The following is a 27,729-nucleotide window of genomic DNA, read 5'->3' as shown; positions in this document are numbered from 1 at the left end:
AGTCTGACATGGCTCCAGCAATTCTAATCATGTGGGTTCTGTCCTAGAGCCAGTTTGTAACCCATCTAGTGACACAAGGGTTTATATTTAAGCTGGTGAGATTATCTATAATGCCCAAGTGGGGTATTGTATCGAAGGCTTTTGCGAGGTCCAGGTAGGCTGTGTGGACCACCTTCCCCTTGTCAATGGCCTTGGTGACTGTTTCAAAGAAATCGACCAGGTTTAAGAGGCAGGATCTGCCCTTAACAAAGCCGAACTGGGTAGGATCCAGTGTCTGTAGGTCCCCAATATCTTTATTTATGAGGTCCATGATGATCCTTTCCATAGCTTTGCAGACCAAGCTAGTCAGGTTTATAGGGCGATAGTTTCCAGGATCCGTTGAGGCACCACCTTTGTGGAGAGGGACCACTGTTGCCGTATGCCACTCTTTGGGTACATATCCTGTAGTAAGGCTGAGATTGAACAGTAGTTTTATGTTTGGGTTTAGTTCTTCTTGGAGTTCATGTAGGACGCAGCCCGGGACACCGTCTGGTCCCATTGATGCTGTGTTTTTTGCTTTGGAGAGGGCGGCTCTTACCTGAGCATCTGAGATGTCAGGGGGGCAGCACTCTGCTGGGATAGATATTTTCCCTTTTGGTGGGGAAGGGGGGGTGAGTTTGCACTGAACCTGTCAGCTAGGATGTTGGCAATGTCTGTGGGTTCGGTGTATTTTTTGTCATTTTGGACTAATTCTGAGCATATCTGGGAATTCCCACCCAGGTTCCTAACATAACTAAAGAAAGCCTTGTGATTATCCTTAGTGTCCTGTGCAGTTTTTCTCTTGAAGCTGGCCTTAGACGATTTTATGAGTGCCCGTAGTTTTTTGTTAATACTGATCAGAGATGCCTTCCCTTTTTGGGATTTTGCTCTATCATGTAGTAGCTTCCACCTTCTGTTGTATAGTTTGTTTATGGCTGGGGTCCACCAGACAGGATTCCTGCCTTTGGAGGATTGGGTCTTAGTTTTGTTTGGGATTGCATGATCCATGCATTTCTCAAGATGTTCTTAGAATGCGTTTATAAAGGATTCTGCGGTCTGGGCCATATTTTCCACAGGCCCGGGGGCTTTGAAGGATTCCACCTCGGTTTTGAGGAGTGTGAAATTTGCTTTAGAGAAGTTTTTCACTGTGGTTTTCTGGGCAGGGCTGGGGTCGGGATGTAAATATCTAGTGAGATTAGTTTATGGTCTGATCTTACCAGTGAGGGATACACTTCTGGTCTGGAGCATAGAGTCCCCATGTTGGTGATGATCAGGTCCAGTATGTTTTCCCCTCTTGTAGGAGTGGTAACAAGTTGATCTGAAGTATTATTTATTTATTTATTTATTTTACATTTGTTAACCGGGATGGTCCGACTGGATACATGTCCTTTTTCAGCGGAGGCCCGGGGAGAAAAGCTCCAACAACAAGCAGGAACTTCATTTGTCAGCAACCTTTGGGAAACGGATCCGATCTCAGATCCGAGCCGGCAATTTTTACCACAGCATAGATCCGAGCTCCTAGCTCCTCCCTTTACCCATAATCCCCTGCCAGCCCTAACTGACCCCAGATCTAGTTTGCCGCGCTTCAAGCCAACAAGCTGGATTTTGAGCTCCTGGCAATTCGGAGGTTTTTTGTGAGAAAAATCTTAGAATTTTTGTACTTTCTTGTGTGATTGTGTGAGTTTGTTTAGGTTCCCTCTTAAATATCTATTTTTGTTGTAAAATTTTTCCTCCCTACCCTCGCTGGTCCGTAGTGTGTGTTTGTGGTGTGTTAGGGGCCTAGTGAGTGTGTTTTACGTTCAATATGTCGGAGGCCCCTAAAGCCATCTTTTCAAAATGTACCGAGTGTGGCCATAAGCTCTCACCGGCGGATGGCCACACCCGGTGCGTTAGGTGCCTTGGGGTTGAACATCTTTCCTCGGGATGCACAATTTGTGCAGCGTTCAACCCCAGGGCACTTAAGGACCGGAGATCGAAGCTGATTCTGGCGGGCCTTTTGCCCCTGGACTCTGCTCCGACCTCCGGTTCTTCGGTGGCCGCTACCCAGTCCTTGGTAGTAGCCACCCCTGCCTCCCTTCCTCCGGTCGGGACTCAACCTCCCGTTTTGGCTCCGGAGGAGAGGGAGGCCAGAAAAACCAAAAGGAAGGAGAAGCACCATAAGCGGCGGGCCAAGGACTCTTCCTCAGCTCCGCCCGCTAAGCGGGCTTCTCCATCCAGGGTTTCTGGATCACCTCCTCCTCGGCTCCGGTCCCCTTGTTTTTCACCAGGACCTGGGGAGGAGGCAACCCAGTCCCCGTCAAGGTCATCGAGGCGTCACTCTAGGTCTGCCTCGGTGGCCTCGAGGTCTACATTTAGTATGTCAGATGCAGACATGGACCAGATGATGAGGAGGTTCATCCAGGCCCAGCTGCAGATGGGAGTGCTCTTGCCTCTCCCCCCTTCCGGGGGGGATCTTGACCCAGTCGCTCCTTCTCCATCCCTCTGCCCGGGTTCGGAGCACTCGGAGCCGAGCCGCGTCGGATCCGGGGGTGTGTCAGAGCCGACAGTACTAGTTACTTCGACTCCTACTGGTCCCTCGAGTTTGTCGGATCCGACCTCTCGGAGCCGTGGGCGGAGCTTCGGATCCGAGGGACTTTGTGTGACTTCGGCTCCGTCCCGGTCGGAGCACACGGGTCCTTCGGATCCGAGGGTCTCAGCCCCGGATCCGGTCCCCGCTTCGGATCCAAGTGGGAGCCGACTTTCGGAGCCTATTGAGAGTAGCTCCCCCTCGGCTTTCACGGTGGTGGAGAGGGCACTGTTGAGTGTATCCAGACCCCCGGTCATGGTTTTGGCTCCTCCCTGCACTCCCTCTCAGCTGGTCCGGGCTCCCATCACCCGACCTTCGGGACAGTCTGCTTCAATGTCTCTAGGTGTTCCTGTGGAACGTGGTATTGCTGGTGAGTCTTCCTCAGACAGCCCCCCCCAAAGAGGTCCCTCACAAAGCCAAGTGTAAGAGGAGCCACATGGACTCCCCTGAGTCCCTTACCGAAGATACGGACTTAGATGAAGGGGAAGGCTCCCCAAGGTCACCCCCCGAGGATGTCTCCTTTGGAGACATCATGGAGATGCTCAGGATTAAGGGGGGGGTGGTCTGCCCCCAAGGCTTCCTCTGATGAGTCCGTATTCCTAGAGGTGTTCGAAGCAGGGCCATCTACCTCTTGGGTGTCCCCTCCCCCCGACCCCCTGGTGGACCTTATTTCCACCAGGGCTTGGAAGGAGCCAGACACTGTGGAGCCAATCCCCAAGCACCCGGATAGGATCCTGAGTCCCCCTGCTGAGAGAACCCACTGGAGCAGAGGTCCCCCTGTGGATGCCATGTTGGTGGCGGTGGCCACCAAGAGAGAGCTGGCTCAGGAGAACTCTGCTGACCACTCTCCGAGTAAGGACTCTTGAGCGATGGACCGCCTGGGGAAGCGGGTCTTTAGTTCAGCAACCTTCTCCATGAGAGCACTGAACTATATGGCACACGTCATCCAGATGCAGCGGGATCTAATAAAAGAATACGCTGCATCGCCCCCAGAGTCCATGTTGGAAGGAGACAAGCATCTGTACTCCTCCCAAATGTCTACTCTACATTCAGTTTCTAACACCTCTATGCGGCTCTTGTCACACACCACTGAAGGAGCCGCTAGAGCCAGCAGAGCCGGCCTGGTAATCAGGCATCAGGCCTGGCTCCGACACTGTGACTTCTCGGAACCCTTTAAGGTGTCATTCGCGAATGCCCCCTTTGATGGTTCTGCGCTTTTTGGCAAAACCGTTCGTGACACCTTAGTCCAGAGCGAGAATGTCGGGAAGACGTTGTCTACCGTCTGAGTCTGCTTCTCTGCTCCCCAGAGGTCCTTTTCTAAGAACCAAAAGGGTCAGAAGAAGATGTGGTTCCAAAAATCGCATCAGTCCCAGTCTGCTCCGGACAACCAGTCCTCTCGTGGCAGAGGAGGACAGGGAGGACACCGCCCAAGAGGCAGAGGGGGTTCCAGAAACTTTGGGTCCAGAGAACCCTTCTCTGAGAGGCCCACACAGAACCCCTGAGGGGTTGCCCGGCTGCTCTACTCTGGAGGCAGTTGGGGGGCACCTTTCAAAGCACCTAGCAATGTGGGAGTCCATAACAACAGATCGCTGGGTGCTTCGCATCATATCCAGAGGTTACCAAATTCCCTTTATTGTAGCCTCCAAAATCAGAAGCCTCCCCGACGTACCACCCAATCAGAGGGAGGCAGCTGCTACAGAAATTCAGCAGCTTTTACAAAAAAGAGCCATCCAACCTGTCCCCCCAGATCAGTTTGGATCAGGGTTTTACTCCAGGTTCTTTCTGGTGCCAAAAAAGATGGGGGACTTGAGACCCATTCTCAGTCTCTCTCTCTTCTGAACTTGTCAGTACCCACAGAAAAGTTCCGAATGGTCACCTTACAATCTATTCTCCCCTATTACGGGAGAACGATTGGATGTGCTCGATAGACCTCAAGGATGCGTACTACCACATCCTAGTGGACAGACGCTCCAGGAGGTTCCTCCGCTTCCAGCTGGGAGCCGGTCACTTTCAGTTCCGGGCCCTTCCCTTCGGTCTCACCTCAGCCCCCAGGGTGTTCACCAAAGTCTTGGCGGTCATAGCGGCCCACCTGAGGCTTCAGGGAATTCAGGTCTTTCTGTACCTGGAATGATAAAAATGAATGATACATATATAAATATATAAATAAATAAATACATAAATAAATATGTTAATAATGACTGGTTAAATTCATTATAATATTAAATATAAGATGTATACATATATCATAGACCCATCTCATAGCTAAAAGTGGTGCTATACTTATATGTTCATTTAAACTGAAAAAATTTATGCTTCCAAGGACATCTGCCACCATAATTCATATCCCTTTCTGTGTGTTCTAAATGTCATTTAAATGTTCAAATATTCTTCTTTTTAATTTCCTCAGTTTTAGTTCTTATCATTGTTATATGAATAGTGTTACTATTAGAAAGTTAGAAATGTTTGGGCACACCTACCATTTATACATGTGCCTTTTCTTTCTTTCTTCTATCCTGTGACCCCAAGGTATATTTATTTTCTTTTTTTTTATTTTTTATGAGGAATTTATATATATTTGGAGGGCATATCATGGTTTCCTAAAACTAAATCTGTAGTTCTGTAAATCTGTCCCATTCTTTTTATTTAAATGAACATATAAGTATAGCACCACTTTGTATCTATTTAATATTATAATGAAATTTAACCAGTCATCAGACATCTACTTTTTTAGGAAAAGATATTCAACAACAACATCTATTAAAAAGATTCCTGGAGTTCATAAACTCAAATGCCATGGAACAACTAGTCACCATCCCCACAAGAGGAGAAAACAGATCAACTAAATCTCGCTGGAGGTCCTCATCCCGCCCCACCTTCTACCAGCACCTACAGGACTGCATGGATCAGGCAATCCCCAGCTGTTTAATCTGACAAGCCTTATCTGCAAAGCCATGGAGAGGATCATAATGGAAGATCCAACTCAGTTTGGCTTTGTCAAAGGCAGATCCTGCTGCATAGTCATACCCTTTGGGAAAGTCATCAGAGATCTGGGGACCCAGGTTGACAGTAGCCTTGACACTCATGATTCACATCTAGATCAAGGGAGGTCATATTAGACCTATGATTGAGTACAATGCCCCCGTCGAATGTATCTGACCAGACACCTGCTGCAGCTTGAAAGGCCCAAAAGTTCCTCACCAAAAGACTGAAAGAACTCCAGCTCTATATTCAGTCTCACCGCTGCTCAGAGGGGTGACCTGCCCTGACATATAAGACCATGTCAAACCCAGATTTGATGAATATGCAAAATCTAGATCCTCAGAACCGCTTGACAGAGGCACTGCTTATAAATGCCCTTGGGCAGATAGCCTAGTATGAACCTATGAAGCCACTAGATGGCATTCATTATGGTGGATGATTTATAAAATATTCTCTTGAAACACCAATGTGGTTAATTTAAACACATTAAGAATCAACAGAAAAAATGTTTGTTTTAAATGTTTTAAATTTTACTAATTGTTATACTAAATTGAATCAATTAATTAACTAGAAGGATATAAAAACAAAGCTAGAATGTAGTAAATTATCTGATGAAGTCTGTATGCCTTTTCTTGTGGTGGATATCTATTCTTGTTCCAATTTGTGTCTTGTCAGAGCAAATAAAACTGTGTTTTAACTGAAGACCTCCAGTATTTCCATCTACTTTTTGGATTCTTTCTGTACCTGGACGACTGGCTCCTCATCCCCCCAACAAGGCATCTGCTCTGTTCAGGCAGGGATTACTTCCTCGACCTTGCTCCACGTCTAGGGTTAACTATCAACATGACCAAATCTTCTCTAGTCTCCTCACAGGTGATAGATTTTATAGGGGCCAGATTGGATTCCAGGATAATGCTTGCCTTCTTAACTCCCGATCGGCTTCAGAACCTGAGGTTGCATGTCAAGGCCATTCTCATTCTTCCTGCTCCACCTGCGGAACTGATCCTGAGGGCTCTAGGGTCCACGGCAGCAGCTATTCCTCTACTACCCCTAGCCCGCCTAAATATGAGGGTACTGCAATGGACCCTCCAAGTACAATGGTCCCTGTCTCGCAACCCCCTGTCCCATCCTGTTCCCCTAAGCGGGGCTTGCAGAACGTCGCTCATGTGGTGGCTCCGGTCCCCGAGTCTCCACACGGGATGACCATTTTTGATACCTTCCCCCGTCGCCACAGTGACCACGGAAGCCTCTTGCCTGGGGTGGGGGGGGCACTATTCAGGCAGAACGGTCCAAGGCACGTGGAACGACACAGAGACCTCCTTGCATATCAATGTCCTAGAGATGAGGGCGGTGCTTTTGACGTTGCAGGCACTTCACAGCCTTCTACCATTTGGGAGAATTGCAGTACAAACGGACAACATGTCAGTTGTCTGGTACATCAACAAACAGAGGGGAACCAGGTCTTATCCCCTTTGTCGCGAGGCCATGAGAGTGTGGGAATGGGCGATTTCCACCAACCGCTTTCTTATTGCAACGCACATTCCGGGACGGTCCAACATCCTAGCAGTCAGGCTCAGTCGTTCGATCCTGACTCTGTACGAATGGTCTCTCAATCCTCTAGTAGCGAAACAAATATTTGCCCTATGGGGGCAACCCTATTGCAATCTTTTTGCCTCTCCTTCAAATACCAAATGCAACAGTTACTTCGCTCTAATTCCCCCTCGGAGGGAGTTCCCGAGAGACTCTCTAGTACATGCTTGGCCTCCCGGTCTCCTTTACGCTTATCCTCCATTGCCCATGATGCTGAAACTCCTACAGAAAGCCAGTCGGCTGGGGAGCAATATGATCCTCATTGCCCCATTCTGGCCTTGTCAAACATGGTTCCTGTACCTGTGGTCTCACCTAATTCATCCACCATGGATTCTGGATCCACTCCCGGATCTCATTACTCACCCTCTGGGTCTCCAGGCCCCCAACCTGGTCAACCTCAAGCTGACTGCTTGGTTGCTCCAGTTCCACTCCTGATTAGGACTCCCGGAATCTCCTCACCAGTCAAAGCCATCCTAGTAGCAGCACATAAACCTTCCACCAGAAGAGTCTACCGAAGCAAGTGGAAACATTTCTCAATCTGGGCGAAACACCATCACTTGGATCCTTTCACGGCGCCTCTCACGTCGGTTTTGGAGTTCTTAACTACCCTTTTTCATCAAGGGACTAGCTGCTCTACAGTCAAGGTACAACTGGCAGCGATTTTGCATTATCATGTAGGGCATGAATCAGGCCCTCTGATGACTGCTAAGCTTTGTAAAGCTTTCCTCAAGGGTACTTTCCTTCTCAGGCCTCCAGTCAGGGAGGTAGTACCCCCATGGGATTTGTCTTTGGTTCTCCAAGCCTTGACTAGCCCCCCTTTCGAGCCGGCGGCTACGGTTGATCTTAAATATCTCTCTTGGAAAATGGCCTTCTTAGTGGCCATTACTTCAGTTAAAAGGGTCTCTGAACTTCAGGCTCTATCCGTTAAGCCGCCGTATTTATCCTTCCATCCAGATAGTTTACCTCAGGATCAATCCGTCCTTTCTGCCTAAGGTGTCTTCAGAAGCTAATATTAATCACTCTATTAATCTTCCCGTGTTTTTTCCCCATTACCAGAACAAAGGAGAATATAAACTACATTCCTTTGGATGTGCACAGACAATTACATTTTTATACTCATCGAACTGCTGGTCATAGGCAATCTGACCAGCTGTTTGTCTCCTTTGCCAAAACAAGTTTAGACAAGTCAATTTCTAAAGTTACACTATCACGGTGGATAGCTAATTGTATCCTCTTAGCGTATTAGAGTTCGGGAAGGCCTGCACCTCAGGGAGTTCAAGGTCACTCTACTAGGGCCATCGCTGCTTCGGCTGCTTTTAAATATAGGGTCCCCTTAGATGATATTTGTTCCGCAGCCACTTGGGCCTCATCTCATACCTTTATCAGCCTTTACAAACTGGATGTTGTCTCCAGAGGTAGGGCGTCCTTTGGCTCTGCAGTGCTCCGGAATGTTCTTCCATAAAGGCCACCCAGGATTCAGGTAGCTGGGGACTCTGTCCCACAGGTTGCTGACAAATGAAGTTCCTACTTCAGATTTAGAAGTTATGTACTCACCATAACGTTCCATCTGAGTAGGTATCTTCATTTGTCTGCAACCACCCCCCCTCCTTCCCCCTGACCTTTAGGATCCGTCTTGGATTAGCCCCTTCCGGGGCACTTTTACATTGCTTATATCGAGCAAACTTGATCTGAGGTCAGTTAGGGTTGGCAGGGGATTATGGGTAAAGGGAGGAGCTAGGAGCTCAGATCTATGCTGTGGTAAAAGTTGCCGGCTCGGATCCGAGATCGGATCCGTATCCCAAAGGTTGCAGACAAATGTAGATACCTACTCAGATGGAACGCTATGGTGAGTACATAACTTCTAATTCCATAGCATTTGAGTTTATAAATTCTAGGAACCTTTGGGCTAGGGTGTTGGAGTTAGAGTAATGCTCCCAGTCTATGTTTGGGTAGTTGAAGTCACCCAATATAATGGTGTTTGGAGAGACCTTCATATTTTCCAGTGTTCTCAGGAAGGCCGAGTGGGGTTCCTGGGTTTGGGAGGGTGGTCTGTAGCAGGCTATAAACTGGAAGGCAGTTTTACCCACTGTTAGTTGCACATGGATAGTCTCTGATGCTTCATGCTGTGCCACCAACCTGGAGGTGTGGGTATCTTTGACGAATATTGATACACCCCCTCCTTTTGTGGTTCGGTCCAAGTTTTGGGGCCGAAAAACATGGTATGAGGTATAATCTGGTAGTGCTTGGGTGCTCTTGGGAGCCTTGAACCAGGTTTCTGTTACTACACAGATATCGATGTTCTCCATGCTAAGGAGAATTTCGAGTGCATGCATCTTGAGGTTTAGACTTCTGGCATTGAGTAGCATTACTCTTAGTTTCTTATCCCTTGTGGTACCTATGGAGGTGGGTTTGTTTTTTGAGCCTTGCCTAAAAAGGGCACTATGGGGGTGGCAAGAGCCTTTGCCAATATCCGAAAGCCCAGGGTTGACAGGTGCAAGCCGTCCCTAGCAAAGCATCGTGGCTTGTCGAGCATGTCATCCCAGGCTGATAGGCATTGGATCCCCTTTGAATGACACCAATACTTAAGCCAGTTGTTGAAATTGATCATCTTGTCTTCATATTGTGGCATCATTCTTGGTGAGGGTAAGATGCTACTCAAGGTCAGGGTCATACCGGCCTGGGCTACATGCTCAGAGAGCTCCTCTATGTCTCTTTTCATGTAGTCCAGGGAGGTACATCTCAGGTCATTCACACCAGCATGGACAATGACTGAGTCATATTTGTACTTGCCTTGGAGTGACCGGAGTGTTTGTGTTATGTGGCGGATCCTAGCACCCGACAGGCAGCTCACCGTGACCTTCTCCTTGCTCAGCCTGGTGAGTGGGACGTCATTGTGCCTGATGATATAGTCACCTATTACAAGTGTATCAGGTGTGTTATTTAGCCTTAAGGGCTGTGACTGTTCGGCACACTGGCTTTGTGAGCTATGTGTTGCACGTGTTGTGTTTTGGGGGTAGCGGTTGCTTGGGTGTCTGCTTTGGAGGTCTCTGTTGCTTAGGCAGGTTTTTATTTAGAGCCTCCGAGCATGTTTTTGTGTATTTGTGTTTGGTTTGTTGTCGTGGTAGGTCTATGTGAGACTGGAATTGTAGTGAGTGTTATTTCCTTCTCCTCCTGACTGGTTACGCCAGTACTGAGTTGAGAGAGCTTAGCCTCCAGTTTGGCTATATGGTTGCATCTCTCACATGTGTTGGAATTTGTTGGGAGGAGGAGAGGGTTGTCTGTGTACATGAGGCAGTTGTAACATTGCCTTAAGATTCCCAGATTCACCAGCTGGACCAGAGAGGAGATTGACAACTGACCTTTGGACATACTAGAATAGTATTGGGAATTCCTTTATAATTGAAAAAGGGCCAATGGGGGAACAAGGTACTCAAGGAGAGTTTGTGAGGGTGTAGTGCTTTTAATTTTTTAGTGCTGACTTATATAATTGCTTTAGTGAGCAAGTGCCAGGCTTTAGAGTAGGAATAGGGTGTTTATTATGAGAACTAGATCAGTTCTAAGGGAAAAAGTGAAGAGCAGACTTTGTGGAGCCGAGAATGGTTTAAACCCAATTAAGCGGCATTGCCCGATTATGCGCTATGCGCAAAATCTTACCTAGGACTATTCCTAAATAGTCTAGAGTTGAAACTTGGTTTCCAATCATATGATTAACTGGAACCGGTATGTTCTTTTTTTATTTAATAATAAATATTTTGATTTAGATTTGTTGAAGGAGAGTACTGAGATTTTTTTGAAATTTGTTACTATATCCACTTCACCTAACACTTCCTTACAGTTGGGTAAGGTAAGTAACACATCATCAGCAAACATCATTATTTTAGATATATATTGATCATATATATTAATACCTCTTATCTTTAGGTTATTGCGTATTAAAATGGCAAGTATTTCTATGGCCAGAGCAAATAGGATAGGGGACATGGGACATCCTTGTCTAGTACCGCTAGTGATTTGGATTGCTTTAGAAGTAAAGGGACCTAATTTGACATGTGCTAGATTATTTTCATAGGTTTTCTTTATCACTGTTATAAAAAAGTAACTGTAAGACTTTAAATAAATAACCCCAATTTAAGGAGTCAAAGGCCTTTTGAATATCTAGACTTATTATCAATGTTTCATGGTTTCCTCTATTGAGGTAATCTATCAGTGTTAATACTCTTTTAATATTATTCTGTGTATGCCTGTTATGCATGAAACCAGTTTGATCTTTAATTATTTTAGATATGGGTATTTTCAATCTATGGACCATAATTGACATAAATAGTTTATAATCATTATTCAACAAAGAAATTGGTCTATTTCTGCATTTTACACTGTTTATTGCACTTTAAGTTACTAATTGTTGCAAATTGTGTCTGTAGGCTACACACTAAAGTGCGCTAGCCGATTTACAGCATTTATAGCATTTACTGTCTGTTTTTTTCCTTGTCTCTGTAAAAAAAAAAAAAAATATCTCTTGTTTTCCCGCCTTACTGAACTAGAGTAGTCCAGTTTCAGAGTTGCTGATCCCTGGGCTTTGTTTTTAGTTCCTGTTACTGATCCATTGCCTTATTAGGAAGGAGGGAAGTTTCTTTGCTTACCAGTGGGAGTGGGAAGCACTGCGCAGCCTTTTTGTCCGAATTGGTGAAGTTTCAGCCAGAAACTAGTAGTCCATTGGTCGTTTTGGGCCAATTCCTAGCTCCTTTCAGCCCCCTGCTATAAAACATGCTAAACGCGCGTTTTCCATCTTGTACCAACTCAGCACAGATCCTCGTGGCGGCCTGCAGAGTGATCCAAGCAGCAGAGAGCTAAAAGAGTGACTTTCTACCAAATATAAGTATTTTTGTGGCTTTCCCACTGTTATTAAGCTAGCGACTACATTTCGCCTGTTTTACTGCTACTTTAAGTGATTTCTGTATTTTACACTGTTTATTGCACTTTAAGTTACTAATTGTTGCAAATTGTTTCTGTAGGCTACACACTAAAGTGCGCTAGCTGATTTACAGCATTTATAGCATTTACTGTCTGTTTTTTTCCTTGTCTCTGTAAAAAAATAAAAAAATCTCTTGTTTTCCCGCCTTACTGAACTAGAGTAGTCCAGTTTCAGAGTTGCTGATCCCTGGGCTTTGTTTTTAGTTCCTGTTACTGATCCATTGCCTTATTAGGAAGGAGGGAAGTTTCTTTGCTTACCAGTGGGAGTGGGAAGCACTGAGCGACGTTTTTGTCCGATTTGGTGAAGTTTCAGCCAGAAACTAGTAGTCCATTGGTCGTTTTGGGCCAATTCCTAGCTCCCTTAAGACCCTGCTATAAAACACGCTTAAACGGCGTTAGCTGGAGTTGCCACTGTTGCACACAAGAGCAGCGGCGGTTAAACAAGGTTAAACTATTCGGGCCATCTAAATTCCACTCTTCAAATTTTCCCTTAGAACTACCTTCCTCGAGCTGTACTGCTGATCTAACCAGCATATCCTATAACTGAAAAGTTCATCTCTACTTGATTCCTAAGTAGACTATTCTTTATCTGTAAAGCCTAGCACTTACTCCTACAGTACTTGCACCTTGATAAAACACTCTTGTTATAGATAGTACCCCATCAGCCTAAAACCCACTTCCCCCGGAGTCCTTTGAAAGTCTCTTTATCTACTACTTCTAGTATGTCGAGGGATCAGTTGCTAGTGTCCTCTCCAGCTCAACTGGTGAACCTGGGAATATTGAGGCAATGTTACAATTGCCTCATGTACACAGACAATCCTCTCCTTCTCCCACAAAACACAAATACATGCGAGAGATGCAACTATACGGCCAAACTGGAGGCTGAGCTCTCTCAACATAGGACTGGCAAGACCAGACAGGAGGAGAAGGTAACCACACACAATACATACCCAGTCACACATGGTACCATCACAACTTCAAATCATACACATACTAACACAAAGACATACTTGGAGGCTCTGATCAAAAATTTACCAAAACAGCAGAGGCCACCAAAGCAGACACCCAAACAACTACCACCTCATGACCCAACACATGCAACACATAGACCACACAGTCAGAGTGTCAAACAGTCACAGCCCTTAAGGCCAAACAAAATGCCAGACACACTTGTCATTGGTGATTCCATAGTCAGACACACTGACGTCCCGCTCACCAGACTGAGTAAGGAGAAGGTCACAGTAAGCTGCCTGTCGGGCGCTAGAATCCGCCACATAACGCAAGCACTCAGGTCTCTCAACAGCAGGTACAAGTGCGACTCAGTCATTGTCCACGCTGGTGTCAATGACCTGAGACGCACCTCCTTGGACTACATGAAAGGGACATCGAGGAGCTCTCTGATTATGTAGCCCAGGCAGGTATGACCCTGACCTTGAGCAGTATCCTACCTTCACCTAGAATGATGCCACAATACAGTGATAAGATGATCAGCTTTAATAATTGGCTTAAATTCTGGTGTCATTCAAAGGGGATCCAATGTCTGTCTGCCTGGGATGACATGCTGGACAAGCCACGCTGCTTCGCAAGGGACGGCTTGCACCTGTCACCCTGGGCTTCCGGATATTGGCAAAGGCTCTTGCCACCCCATAGTGCCTTTTTAGGCAAGGCTCAAATTCTAAACCTACCACCCTAGAACACCAAAAGGAAAAAACTAAGGGTAATGCTGCTCAATGCCAGAAGTCTCAATCTCAAGATGCACGCACTCGAGGCCCTTCTCAATATGGAGAACATCGATGTCTGTGCTGTGACAGAAACCTGGTTCAAGGCTCCTGAGAGCACCCCAACACTAACAGGTTTCACCTCATATCATGCGTTCCGGCCCCAAAATCCGGACAACACCAAGAAAGGAGGGGTGTCCATATTCATAAAGGACACCCACACCTCAAGGTTGGTGGCAACGCACGATGCATCGGAGACCATCCAGGTGCAATTAACCATAGGCAAGACTGCTCTGCAATTTGTAGCATGTTACAGGCCACCCTCTCAAACTCAGGAACCTCACATGGCCTTCCTGAAAACATTGGAGGGGATAAATGTATCTCCAAACACCATCATACTAGGTGACTTCAACTACCCTAATATAGACTGGGAACACTACTCAAGCCCGAACACTCTAACCCAAAGATTCCTGGAGTTCATAATCTCAAATGCCTTGGAACAACTAGTCACCATCCCCACAAGAGGAGAAAACATACTTGATCTCATCATCACGAACATGGGATCAAAATGTTCAACACTGGAAGTATACCCCTCAATGGTGAGATCAGATCATAAACTAATCTCGCTGGAGGTCCTCATCCCGCCCCCACCTGAAACAAAAAAGACCACAGTGAAAAACTTCTCAAAAGCCGATTTCACACTTCTAAAAACTAGTGTGGTCTCCTTTAAGGCCCCTGAGCCAGTGGTAAACATTACTCAAACTGCTGAATCACTTACAAATGCCTTCTACCAGCACCTACAGGACTGCATGGATCAGGCAATCCCAAACAAAACTAAGACTTTCTGTACCAAAGGCAAGCATCCAGTCTGGTGGACCCCAGCCATAAACAAGCTCTACAACAAAAGGAGGAAGCTACTACAAGATAGAGCAAAATCTTTGATCATTATAAGTAAAAAACTAAGAGCTCTCATAAAATCATCCAAGGCAAATTTTGAGAGAAAAATCGCCAAGGACTCTAAAGACAATCATAAGGCCTTCTTTAGCTATGTTAGAAACCTAGGAGGAAACTCCCAGATATGCTCAGAATTAGTTCAAAATGATTTGAAAATTACTGAACCTACACACATTGCCAACATACTGGCTGACAGGTTCAGTGCAAACTTCTCCCAAAGGAGAGATATCTATTCCAGAGGATTGTAGCCCCCAAACATCTCCAACGCCCAGGTGAGAACTGCCCTCACTAAGGCAAAAACACAGCATCCATGGGACCGGATGGTGTCCCCGGCTGTGTGCTTCACGAACTCAACGAGGAATTAAACCCACAGTTAGGACAGCTGTTTAATCTTAGCCTCACCTCAGGATACAAGGAGTGGCGCACGGCGACTGTGGTCCCACTTCATAAGGGCGGTGCCTCCACAGACCCTGGAAATTACCGCCCCATTAGCTTGACAAGCCTTATCTGCAAAGCCATGGAGAGGATCATAATGGAACTCATAAATAAAGACATAGGGAACTTGCAGACTTTGGATCCAACCCAGTTTGGCTTTGTCAAAGGCAGATCCTGCCTCTTAAACTTGGTTGACTTTTTCGAGACAGTCACCAAGGCCATTGATGAGGGAAAGGCAGTCCATACAGCCTACCTCGACCTGGCAAAGGCCTTCGACACAATACCCCACTCAGGTATCATCGAAAAACTCATCAGCTTGAATGTAAACCCATACATCACAAGATGGGTTGCAAACTGGCTAAGTGACAGAACCCACAGGGTCAGAGTTGCTGGAGCCATGTCAGACTCAAAGCCTGTCACAAGTGGTGTCCCACAGGGCTCAGTCCTGGGTCCACTCTTGTTCGGCATCTACTTTTCTGAAGTACAAGCAAACACAGGAGGGTTATGGCTGACAAAGTTTGCAGATGACTGCAAACTGCGCCATAGTCGAAAACACATCTGACACAGATATCCTCCAGAAGGGCCTCACAGAAACGGATAACTGGTGCCAGAGCCATGGCCTGAAGTTAAACGCCAAAAATGCATAGTCATACCCTTCGGGAAAAACAAGGTTACCCCTAGCTACCATATAGGTGGCAATCCACTGAGCACAGAAAAGTCATCAGGGATCTGGGGACCCAGGTTGACAGTAGCCTTTCGTTTGACACTCATGTTACTAAAGTAGTTAGGAAAACCTTCTATATCGCCCACCTGATCATGAAGGGATTCACATCTAGATCAAGGGAGGTCATCGTCCCCTGTACTCATCACTCATTAGACCTATGATTGAGTACAATGACCCATACGGAATTTATCTGACCAGACACCTGCTGCAGCTTGAAAGGCCCCAAAAGTTCCTCACCAAAAGGATAAAGGGTCTCAAAATATGTCTTATGCTGCCCGACTGAAAGAACTCCAGCTCTATTCAGTCTCATACCGCTTGCTCAGAGGTGACCTGTGCCTGACATATAAGGCCATGTCAAACCCAGATTTGATGAATATGCTTCACCTCAAAAATCTAGATCCTCAGAACCACAAGGGCGGAGACTTAAACCTTGACACGGTTATAAATAGAACATGCTGGAGGGACAGATTCATCACCCAGAGACTCCCTGTGCTGTGGAACAAAATCCCGGTACATGTGAGGCAGAGCACCTCGCTGGCCTTGTTCAAGAGGAATCTTGACCAATGGATGGGAGATCGCAGATATACCCCAGGGATTACTTCAGTGTCACTGCTTGACAGAGGCACAGCAAAATGATAGGCATAGTTTTTATTCAAACTAAAGGGGTGGCAAAAGCCACATAACTATGGGCTAGGCTTATAAATGCCCTTGGGCAGATAGCCTAGTATGAACCTATGAACCTATGAGATGCAATGATTAGGGTCCTTATTCTCTTTTAATATAGGGGAAATTAGAGAATATCTCCAAGAAGGAGGAATATTTGCAAATGTTTAAACTTCTAGAAAGTTTTTATGTAGGAGAGAGATTATAGAAGAAGGGAACAATCTATACATTTCGATAATTAAGCCATCTATTCCAGGTGCTTTATTAGACTTCCTTTAATTCCATCTATAATTTCCTTTTGAGAAATAGGTTTTTGTAGATCTAACTTAAGTTCCTCAGGAATTCTTGTTATGTTGGAAACTATATTCTCTATCTTCTCACATTAATTTGTACTTATTTTGTCTTTATGATGCTCTGCATAATGATAATTAAAAGCCTCCAGAATGTCCCCTATGTCTGAGACTTTTTTCCTTTTTCCTTCATGAAAGATACTATCAATGTTATTAATTTTTGATTGTATCTTAACTTTCATATATAGGTTATGAAGATGCTTAGGAGAGGTAGCATAAGAATTTAATTTCAGTTTTTCCATAGCTAAATCAGTTTTATGGGATAATATTTCATTGTTTCTTATTTGCTTCTTCTATTTTCTTATTATCTGTGGCAATTAAGTTCTTATTAGATTTAAGAGATATTTGATTCTGGAGTTGCTGTAACTCTGAGTCCCATTCTTTAATTTTATTTTTGTACCAGCTAATGGTTTTACCATATAGATAGGCCTTAAGAGAATCCCAATCCATAATTGTGTTTGCTTCAGGTTTATAATTAATCTCTAAGAAAAGCTGAAGTTCAGAAGTTATCCAAGATTAAAAGTTTTTAATTTTTGTGATATATGAAGGAATCCTTGAATTAATAACTCATTGATTGAATTCCAAGTGTATTGTTAATAAGTAATTATGATCTGAAAAGGGACAAGGTTGTATTGAAAAATTCAAGATTTTATAATAAAGATCTTGTGAGATATAAACTTTATCTATTCCAGTTTAGGTACCATGTCTATAGTCCTGGTGTGAGAATAGCAAATAATTTGGTTCCAAAGCATTAAAGGTGTCTTTTAATTTAAACATTTCTGTCCATTTTTATTTTTAACTGCTTGACTGAGGACGATAGCTAGGAGATTTCCTATTGGTAGTTTCTGTAATATCTGTGATACAATTTAAATCACCTCCTAGTATAATATTACCTTTAGAAGCAGTTGTAATAAAGTCCAAGTGTTTCTTAGCTAGTCCAACCCCCATACCCCGGAGCCAGTATAAATTAATAAGGGTCCACATTATATTGTTAAACTTAAGTATAACTAAGGCCATGAGTCCATCATTATCTACATCTTTGTAAATAATTTGGGAATTTAAGAAAGTCTTTTTCCATAGAATTGCATACAGTTACTATCTTATATGTACTTGTGTTTTCTTGCTTGCAGTGTGTTATGTCCATAATATTGATGCACACATTTTAGAGTGGTAAATTTAGTAGATACATTTGCTCTAAAATAATGTAGTGCCAGTACCATATTTCTGTGGTTTCACAGTAAACATGCATTTGTGTTAAAATGTTTATTTAATCATCCAGTAATGTGTATATCATTTTACACTTATAATGACTTCTTCCCATGGATACATTCATAAGAAAATATTTACTCATATAACTTGCAAAATGTTTAGGTCACAGAGGAAACAAGATTCAGGAGAAACTGAAAGAAAAAACATTGCCAGCTCCTCGATCAAGTAAATGTCTTCAGATCCAGTTTACTCCAAGGGTATTCCCCACAGCTCTCAGGGAATCTCGAGTTGCAGAAGAGGAGGAGGTAGGACAACTTTGTAAGCTACTGCTTCAGAACAAAGCAGGATGCTGATATATTAATTAGATCTCTGCTCCATATGTGTTTTCCAAACTAGATTAGTTTTAAGAAGGATTGTTTGCCTGTTTTTACCCCACTTCTTTCCTGACCATTTCCAAGAAAGCTATGCCAATAAATCAGTTTTGACTGTCTTTGCTTCCTATATATAAAGGAATGAATGTCTAAAATGGTTTGACATAGGTTTTGAAATGTTCAGACATTGTTTTTAAAGACTTTACCTTTGTCTATAAAATGATTTTAGATTGTTCTTCTAGCCTCAAAAAAAGCAACAGTATCTTGAATTGAAGTGAAAAGGTGTTTTTTATGTAGTTTTAATGTTACAAAATTAAGAGTAAAAATTGTACTTTTATTCAGGAAAAAAAATGTCAGTCTTTGTCAGACATTCTAAGAACAGTTGCTTAGCCATTTCAATAAATGCACTTGTTCAGTCCCAGCTTAGTATCTTAATGACTCTGCTAGACAAAGTTATTTAAATTTGTATGCAAATAGCAAGGAAAAGAACTTAACTCTGAGAGTCACTTTGCCACTGTCCGGAGACAGAGTATTAAGGGGAGACAAGGGAATATGACCCTCACATGGAAAGAAGTGTGGGAGCAAAACCCTTTGTTAAAATTCTAAAATGCTTTCATTTAGTTTTGTATGTCATTCAAAATGTTGATTTTACATGTGTGGTTTTCATAGCAAAGTAATCAGAAGGCTATATGTTGACACTAAGCAACAGACTGCAGATGACTGGTGATGTTAAGCATAAAAACATGTACACATCTTCATCTTTATTAAATGTATGCTATTATATATAGATCTAAATTAACGGGTGCTAGCATAATTATCAATGACAGAATATGGCCTTTGGAGAAACATTTTTTTTTTACTTTTATTGTAATGCAAACTCTGTATGAATACTTTCTAGATGTGCCTTACATTCCTCACCCTAGAAGTCATATACCCCCACACCTAGTGAAAACAAGAGTATAATAACTTATTAGACTATGAACTGCATATAAAAGCTTACATTTGCTGCCTATGTATAGAAATAAATAACTTAAATCTTGACTGACATTAAATATTTCAGAGAATTATCCCTGGACACAAAGTTACATTTTGTTCCTAAGATTATTCCACCTTTACAACTTAAATGCAGTTATGTGGTGAAGTTATTTAGCCATATTGTCACTACCACTAGAGAATGTTTTTGTGGGGGTATCTTACAAGAGACGCCACTTTTCTAGAGAAATGTATATGCATGTTTGTAATGCCAGCTCAATAAAGTTGTATTCGGTATATGTATTCCTTATCTCCAAAGGAAATGTGTATTCTCATCCCTAATTAAAATCCAGTATAATGCAACTTGAGTGACTATGATAGTGGAATGATTGTGCATTGACTGTATATAGGAAGCAGTATCTGTTATTGTTCAACTGTTTTTAATAATAAGAAACTCTCACAATATTATATTCATACTGTACTCTTCAGCCCATACCTCTCAAGCTCTCCTCCCCCTTTACTCCTGGATAACCTTCTTACCTTCCTAACCTCGCTCTCAAATGTAGATAGTATATGTAACTAAACAGTAAAATCTAGCTATTATGCTATATGCCTTTTTCTCCTGAACAAAATTGTAATTGTTTGTTTTTTTCTTTTTTGAATGCAACCTGTTGTTTATAATGCAAACTGTCTTTGAAACTATTAATGTAAGTAAACTTTGTGTTGTGGAGGTTTTCTCCCTGGGCCTCCACTGAAAATAGGCCCCCCAAGCCCAGTGGACCTCCCCAGTCATCAAACTGGAATAAATAAATAAATAAATAAATAAATAAAGCAGAAATGTTCTAAGAACTAAACCAGCATGGGAACAAAGAAAGGAGATTTTACCAATAGGGATATCTACAAGTAGGGGTATAGAAAAATATACAAGATGGGATTTGAATTTACTGGAGGACATTAGCAAAGAATCAAGAAAGGTAGTTAAGTAGGATTAGGCTACCCAGGAATCTGGATTTCAGGTTAGATTTTGCCTTCTCTGTCATGGATTGATAATAGTGTACAGATAGAGAGAAAGGAATATGGGAGTGTTAAGTGAATGATCAGCTCTGATGAAGTTTTTAGTTGAGTCTAGAATAGAAAATGTTTTTGAAAAAAAATAATTAGTAAGGCATATAAAATATTGCATGCTTAACTGTAAGACTGTCAGAAAAGGATATAAAAGATTTTGAAAAGAGAATAGAAAGAAATATTACAAAGAAACAATGGAAAGAAATCTGTAAGGCTCTCCTGTATGCATCATAGTCCAAAAGGCTTGGGATGTTTACATGGAAGTGCTTGCATAGTTTTTTATACCCAAGTAGAGTTCAGAGCATCACTTGGATAACAAATGTTGGAAATATAATGGGTAAAAAGAAGGAAATTAGGAACATGTTTTTGGGAATGCAACAGGTTAGCAGATTTAAAAAAAATCTCTAAAGAGTACTTTAAAACAGGTGCTTGGGGAACAAATGATAGTAACTAAGTAAACGATTATTTAAGCTTGGATTTACAATCAAAATTGCTTAGACATAGTAAGGCCTTACTAAGATTAATACTATTGACCACCAAGAAAACAATTTCTAGAAATTAGAAATCAAAATCTTAGCCAGCTGTAATAGATGTACTGGATATTGTAAAGGAGATAAAGGAACAGTAGGTAGGATTTTTAGAAAAAGGATGGCGCAAATGTCATGGAAATAGATGGAATCTGTGGGGACAGGACATGCACAATAATGCTCATGAGGAATAGTATTATTTCAGGGAAGGCAGAAGTTGCTCCTGTCGCCAGGCTCCATATGAGAAAGTTTCAGTGGTACTTCAAGTCACTGTGGCTCCAACACTGCAAACCCCTGGACTTCCCAGTATACTTCCTTCCCTCCCTGTCTCAAGGTCAAACTTCATGTGGTAGATTTGTCAACTTTCTGTCACCCTGAGGCTTCCTTTTCAAGCTCCAGTTCCAATTAAGGAGCTCTTGACAGACACCTCAGACAGGTGGTGGGTGCCTCCTGTGTCCCCTTAAAGTTCAGGGTCTCTAGTTTCCTCCACAGAGGTCAGATCTCATCAGTATAAAGGAGATGAGGGCTCTGCTTTTGGGTCTTCAGGCTTCTCATTCCCTCTTTCATCCCAGGTCGCTCAAAGTTTTCACAGACAGTACCACAGTGATGTAGTATATCAAAAAGTAAGGGGGGCACAAGGTCCTGTCTTTTTGTAGACTAGCTCTTGAGGTCTGGGATCCAGCTGTCCAGTATTAAGTGACTCTTCAGGCAGTATACATTCCTTTGGAGCATATTCTAGTGGCAGACTCTTTGAGCAGGTCCAGCAGACAAGCTCACGATTGCATGCTTCACAGAGATGTGTTCCTGGACATTGTTCATTGGTGGGGTATTGTTTAGGTAGATCTTTTTCCTCCCCTCTGAACAGTTTCCTCTATTCTGTTCCAGAGTCCCAAGTCCTCTTGCTTGGAAAGCGGGTACCCTGTCTTTTCCTTGGAAGGGGATATTTCTATATGTCTTCCCTCTCCTTCCTCTGTTACCACAAGTCTTACACACCATCAAACAGGACTCTGCTAGAATCTTGCTAATGACTCCCTTTTTGCCCAGACAGCATTGGTTCCGCCTTCTTTCTCACTTGGCCAGGGGAAATGAGCATGAATTACCTCACCAGGTGGATCATCTCACACAAGACACGGGATCTCTTATCCATCTTCACTTGTCCACTCTTCAACACTGTGCGTGATAGGGTTTTGATCCCTTTCAGGCACCTTTTTTTTCTGAGGACATGCTTCGGGTTCTGCAAGAGGCTAGGAAAACCACTACTAGGAAATCATGTTTATCCAAATGGATGCAATTTTCTGTCGCGCACACCTCTCACCATGAGGATCCCCTGTCCTTGGAAATTTCTCTGATTCTCTTATTTATGACATCTGCTTCATGCTGAATTGGTATATTCTTCAGTTAAACTCACTGGACAGCAATTTCTGCTTGTCTTCTCTTGACTCCTTTAGCCTCTAGATTTGAGGTCAAGCAATTTTTTAAAGGCATCCTTCATATCAGGCATTTCCAGGAAGCCTTTTCCACCTTCCTGGGATGTCAGTTTTGTAGTTCAGAAATTGACTCAGGCACCTTTTGAGCCTGCTTCTTCAGCTTCCTTACAGCATTGTACTTGGCAAACTGTTGTTCTTTTGGTCCTCACTTCAGCCAAGAGAGTGTTTGAATGTCAGGCTCTCATAGCTATTCTTCCTTTCTTGGTTTTCCACAGAGACAGGGTGTCTCTTCATACTAATCCTTCTTTTATGCCCAAGGTGTTTAATGAGTTGTCCCTTAATCTATTCATCTTCTTCCTTTTTAGCTTCTCCACACACCTTGGATTTAATAGATAGCTTGGATATTATTTGGATAAAACTGAAGTTATTCACAAATCTGAGTAGCTTTTTGTTTCCTTTCATCCCAGGACTTTGGGTTTGGCTGTCTCTAAGCAAACCATCTCCTCTTGGATATCTAAGCCCATTTCTTTTTGTTATTACTTTCATGGAAAATTTCTTTTCTCATCTGTAAAGGCACATTCTACTAGGGCAGTTGCTTCCTCTGTTACTTTTTCCAAGGGTCTGGATACCAATTCCATCCTTGATGCTGCTACTTGATCCTCTGTTCATATTTTCAGTAAGCATTACAAGTTTAATGTTATTGCCAGGGCCAGGACAGGTTTTGTAGAGGGCTCTTCTGGGTCTTCTTCCTCCTATGCTTCCTCTTGAGCTCTTGTACTCTCCCCTAGGTAATGAATACTGCTACAGTGATATTGATGGACATAGTTCAGTTGTGTAAAAGCTTACCATAACTGGAAATGCTCTTCTCTTCACTATTGTAGTATTCAGTTCTTCCCTCCCTCTGTTCTACCTCTTGCCCTGTACTTTTGTTGGCCCTCCTAGCCAAGGGACTTGTTTTCTTTTTCCTTTTTCTCCTTTTGGATGCACATGTTATCCTGATCTCTAAGTGCATTGTGTTCATGCTGGGGCTTTTTTAGTTCTGAATGTGTGCGTCTGTATGTTACCTTTATGTCCTATGTCTTGCGTAAGGAGCATAGGTGTGATGTGCGATGTCTGTAAAAACTAGAGGCTTTGATATACTGGCCAGGACATGGGCTATCTTTGGTTGGAGATTCCTTAGGTAAAGAATACTGCAACGATGAAGAGAAGGACATCTACTGTTATGGTAAGATTTTACATAACTGTACCTTATTGCTTGTCTGGAATTGATTGGTCGGTTGGGAACCAGCAAAATACTTAAACAAGACTTGACAAAAGGGTATTAGCATATGGCACTGAAACACACCTTTGTAACTCACAACTCGTACTCACCCCCCCCCCCCAAAAAAAAAACTAATTATTTTTCCCCACATCTCTGTCACAAAAAAAAACAAAATTTAAAATCCTCTCTCTTAGTAATACATCCACTGAAATCACTTCTCATAGCACATTATTATGGATGACAGTGGATGATAACCTAAAAATTTGACTTGCATATACAAAATTAGATTAAAAAATCATCAAAAACTGGGGATACTTTACAGAGATAAACACTTTCTTACCAATGTAACTAAAATTATACTTGCCACTGCTTACCTCCTCACTTCACTTCCTTATGACGCTCCCATCCTTACTAAACTCCGTGCATCACAAAAATCAGTACTTGAACAATGCTATTATAGTGTGACTAAATTTGCAGCAAATGCCTTTTCAGAACCCACCACTGTTTAGCACTAAAAGCTTGCATTGATTACTAATACCATACCAACTAACATGTACACAGTTTCTTAACCACCTATAAAATTACCCAGCATCCATCTGCTTGTCCAGCAGTAAATACCAATCTACCCAGCTATTTTCCCAATCAGTCATTACAATCCAATGACCAAAAACTCCTTGCTGCATAAACCTAGCAAATCTGCTGGGCATGGTCTGTACTCATACCATGTTGCTAAGGCATGGAACTCCTTACCTGTGTTTATCAGGTCAATACTCTCCCTCCAGTTCTTTAAAATCATTCTGAAAGACCTCCTAGCCAAGATCTGGCTCTGTTATTTCTCAGCCCCAGAATAAACTATATCCCTAAATATGAACAAGCACCTATTCATACCTTATACCTTTTTACACTCCGTTCTTCATTCACTTCCTTATTTCAGTCAGTTTCTCTCCCCCGACTCTCTTTCTAACTATAACATAATCCTGTTGTTTTCTGACTTTGTGTTGCATTTTCTGTTTAATTTCTCTATAAACTGGCCAAAATTTCTCTAAATATCAAATTACTGCCATATAAGTTGTATCTGTTCTTAACCCATGTTTTCACATTGTCTTATTTAGTATAATTACCTAAACTGCAGATGTTTTTGTATTATTTTGAAATTTGTAAAATTATTATTCTTAAAATGTTTTTGGAGTACTTTGGAGTTTTCTTCCTGGACCTCCACTGAAAATGGGCACCTGCCCAGTCAGACTTTCCTGGTAATCAAATGTAAATGAATGAATAAATATACCATTTACTCCATGTACCAAAGAAAATGCTGCCTTTGTAACCTTGGATGGTCTTTTTTCAGTATGCAAGATTAACCATTAGGTCTACATAAAGCCACAGCCACCTTGAAACCCTTCTCTCACAATATGCCACTGCATGTTTGGATGACACCGTCATTAATTTAGATATCAGAAAGTTCCACTTACCAAAAGTGCAGGCAGTGCTAGAATCTATTAGACAGGCAGGCTTGACTGTGAATGCCAAGAAAAGTAATTGGAAACTGTACAAGTCAAGTATTTGGGATATCTTATAGGAAGAGGAGTGGTAAGATCACATGTAGAAAAATAGAGGCCATAAAAAGGAACCATTCCTCCTCTAAATGACAACTGAATGCTTTTCTTGGAATAGATGGGTACAACAAAACGTTTTGGCTAATTTTGTGACTGTTGCCTGCCGTTTAATAGATCCCACAAAATGAAAAGCTCCTATTAAGGTGGCATGGTCTCTTGAGGCAAACAGAGCATTCAGTGAACTAAAAAGAGTCCTGTTTTCTGAACTGTTATTACTGACTCCTGATTTTAATAAAAAAAAATAAATAAATAAATAAAAACATGCATACATACTTGCACATCAAATATGGCTTTGGGAGCACTGCTATCCCAAGATGTTCAGTGAGTTACACCCTGTGTATTGTATTAGCAGGAAAGTGATTGGTGTTGAAAGGATATAGTCAGCAATTGAAAGAAAATGTCTGACAATCAAGAAGTTTTCTATTCCTTTAAGTCTTGTGTTGAGTAAGCATCTCAGCTTGATAACTGACCATTCCACTGTATAATGGTTGAGCAGGCAGAGTTATGGTAACACAAAACTGTGCTGGAGGCAGTTGTTCCTCCAACCTTTTCAGTATGCAATGACACATATTGGCCTATCCAAGGCAGCAAAAATGCTACTGCTCTGCTGAGGTCCTACAACCATCTAGTATCAGTCCAAAACGATTTGTTTTGTGCTGGGAAGGGAGTAGTTGTGACATGTCGTAAAGTAAATTTACGAGTGTGCCTTTAATGGATTTTTGCATATGGAGGGTTCTAACAGAATGCTACTTAGGAGCTTGGATAGCAGTGATTTGTTAATTGCTCGTTACTGCTGTATAAAAGTGGGTTGCCTGTCCAAAGGCATTCAGAAGTCAGCTCCTCAATTGGAGGATCAGGAAAATGCAAAGAAGTGCTTACCAGAATACCCTGAATGTCTTCTGTATGACTGCCTGTTGAGGCTATTTGTGGAGCTGGAATCATGGTCTGACTGAGGCCTACAGCCTGGTCTTTTACTTGAATGTAGCCCATTCCTTTTAGGCTGTTTGCCAAGGTTCCAGAAGCACCATTAAAAGTTGGAGTTTGTTTCCAGTGACTGCCTCCTGAGTATATTTTTTGGATATTTCATGTTGATGTGTGTTTGGATTTGTAGCCTGTTAGTATAGAAACAATGTGAACTATTAGTCTACTTTAAAAGTTGAGTGGGACATGTTTTTTCATTCACCTTTATGAACTGGAAAAATAAAATATTTTTATATATGCTGCCTCCAGTGTTTTCTGGGACTTCTTGATTTTTGCTTCTGATGTACTGTCAATTGAGTAGAAATATGTTATGGAAATATGCTGCATTCCTCACCCTAAAGCGAAGTTATTTGTCCAACACTTACAGAAATTGAATACAGGATAACCTGGCAGTCCAGCACATTGTGGTAACTAAGTAAATCTAGTTGTAGTTACTTGTATGCCTTTAAAACAATTTGGCTTTTTCATTCCAATCTTTTGAACAACTTATTTGGGTATTCAGTTATAAACTGTACTTAGGCTGTGCTTTTAGATGCATAGGTAATATAATAGCTGCATGTCAAATTTCCAAGTGCCAGTGGTAATACTTTCTTTTTATGCATAAATATCTCAAATGCATGAATATATCACTTGGTTTTATTTTTTTCTGGCCCTTCTCTGCCACTGACCCCCTCAGTCTGTTCTCACAGAATCAGGGAAGGAGACCACATCACAGCCTTGGAGAGGATTTTTTTCTTTATGCAAGGAAAGCAAAACTTGGAAGGAAAGAGAACTGTCCCCTAACCTGAGGTGGAGCACGCATTGATGTGTAGGCACATCACACTATGCATTTTTGAGAAAGACTGCAATGTATCTGACTCCCCTTCCTCCTCTGTGGCTGCAAAAGAGTTAGTAGTGTGTGTTTAGCCTGGAGACCACATCCCTTTAATCTCAGTTACAAGACCACTCAACAGTGCAAAAGACTACACTTTTCTCATGAAAAAGGTGAGCTGGAGACTTCCAAGATGGCTGCACACTGAGTAACAGCTTTATTCTAGCTTTCCCAATCTGAAACCAGAAACTTTGCAGACATGGCCAGTGGACTTGTTTTTCTGGCTAGTAAGTCTGGATGCCAGGAAAAAAGAAACACAGGGACCTGAAGGAAAATCAGCTACAAAAGGTGAAGAAAAAACATTGACTGTGAAAAGTACAGCAGCTGTTCAGCAAAAAACAGTGCAATCTCCAGACCCGACCTCCACTCTGTCTACATTGTCATCGAACCATCACGTCAACGAACAGCATTTCATCTGAAATGCCATTCATCGAACCCCCCCCCCCACACACACACACACACAC

At 42.7% G+C, this 27,729-nt stretch overlaps 1 protein-coding gene across 3 annotated transcripts in view; it reads left to right on the top strand.

Annotated features, from left to right (window-relative positions):
• DNAAF4 (dynein axonemal assembly factor 4) overlaps positions 1–27,729 on the top strand; it is a 1,080,792-nt gene that overhangs the window by 414,634 nt on the left and 638,429 nt on the right. For all 3 annotated transcript variants that reach the window (XM_044078961.1, XM_044078960.1, XM_044078962.1), the window contains one exon: positions 18,340–18,482. In XM_044078961.1, coding sequence (XP_043934896.1) covers positions 18,340–18,482 — 143 coding nt within the window. The remainder of the gene's footprint in view (positions 1–18,339; positions 18,483–27,729) is intronic.

The sequence above is a fragment of the Protopterus annectens genome, chromosome 7.part1 (assembly GCF_019279795.1).
Source record: "Protopterus annectens isolate FY-2018-M chromosome 7.part1, PAN1.0, whole genome shotgun sequence".
NCBI classification, from domain to species: Eukaryota; Metazoa; Chordata; order Ceratodontiformes; family Protopteridae; genus Protopterus; species Protopterus annectens.
Note: the sequence above shows the minus strand (reverse complement) of the source record. Positions and strands in the feature narration are given on the sequence as shown.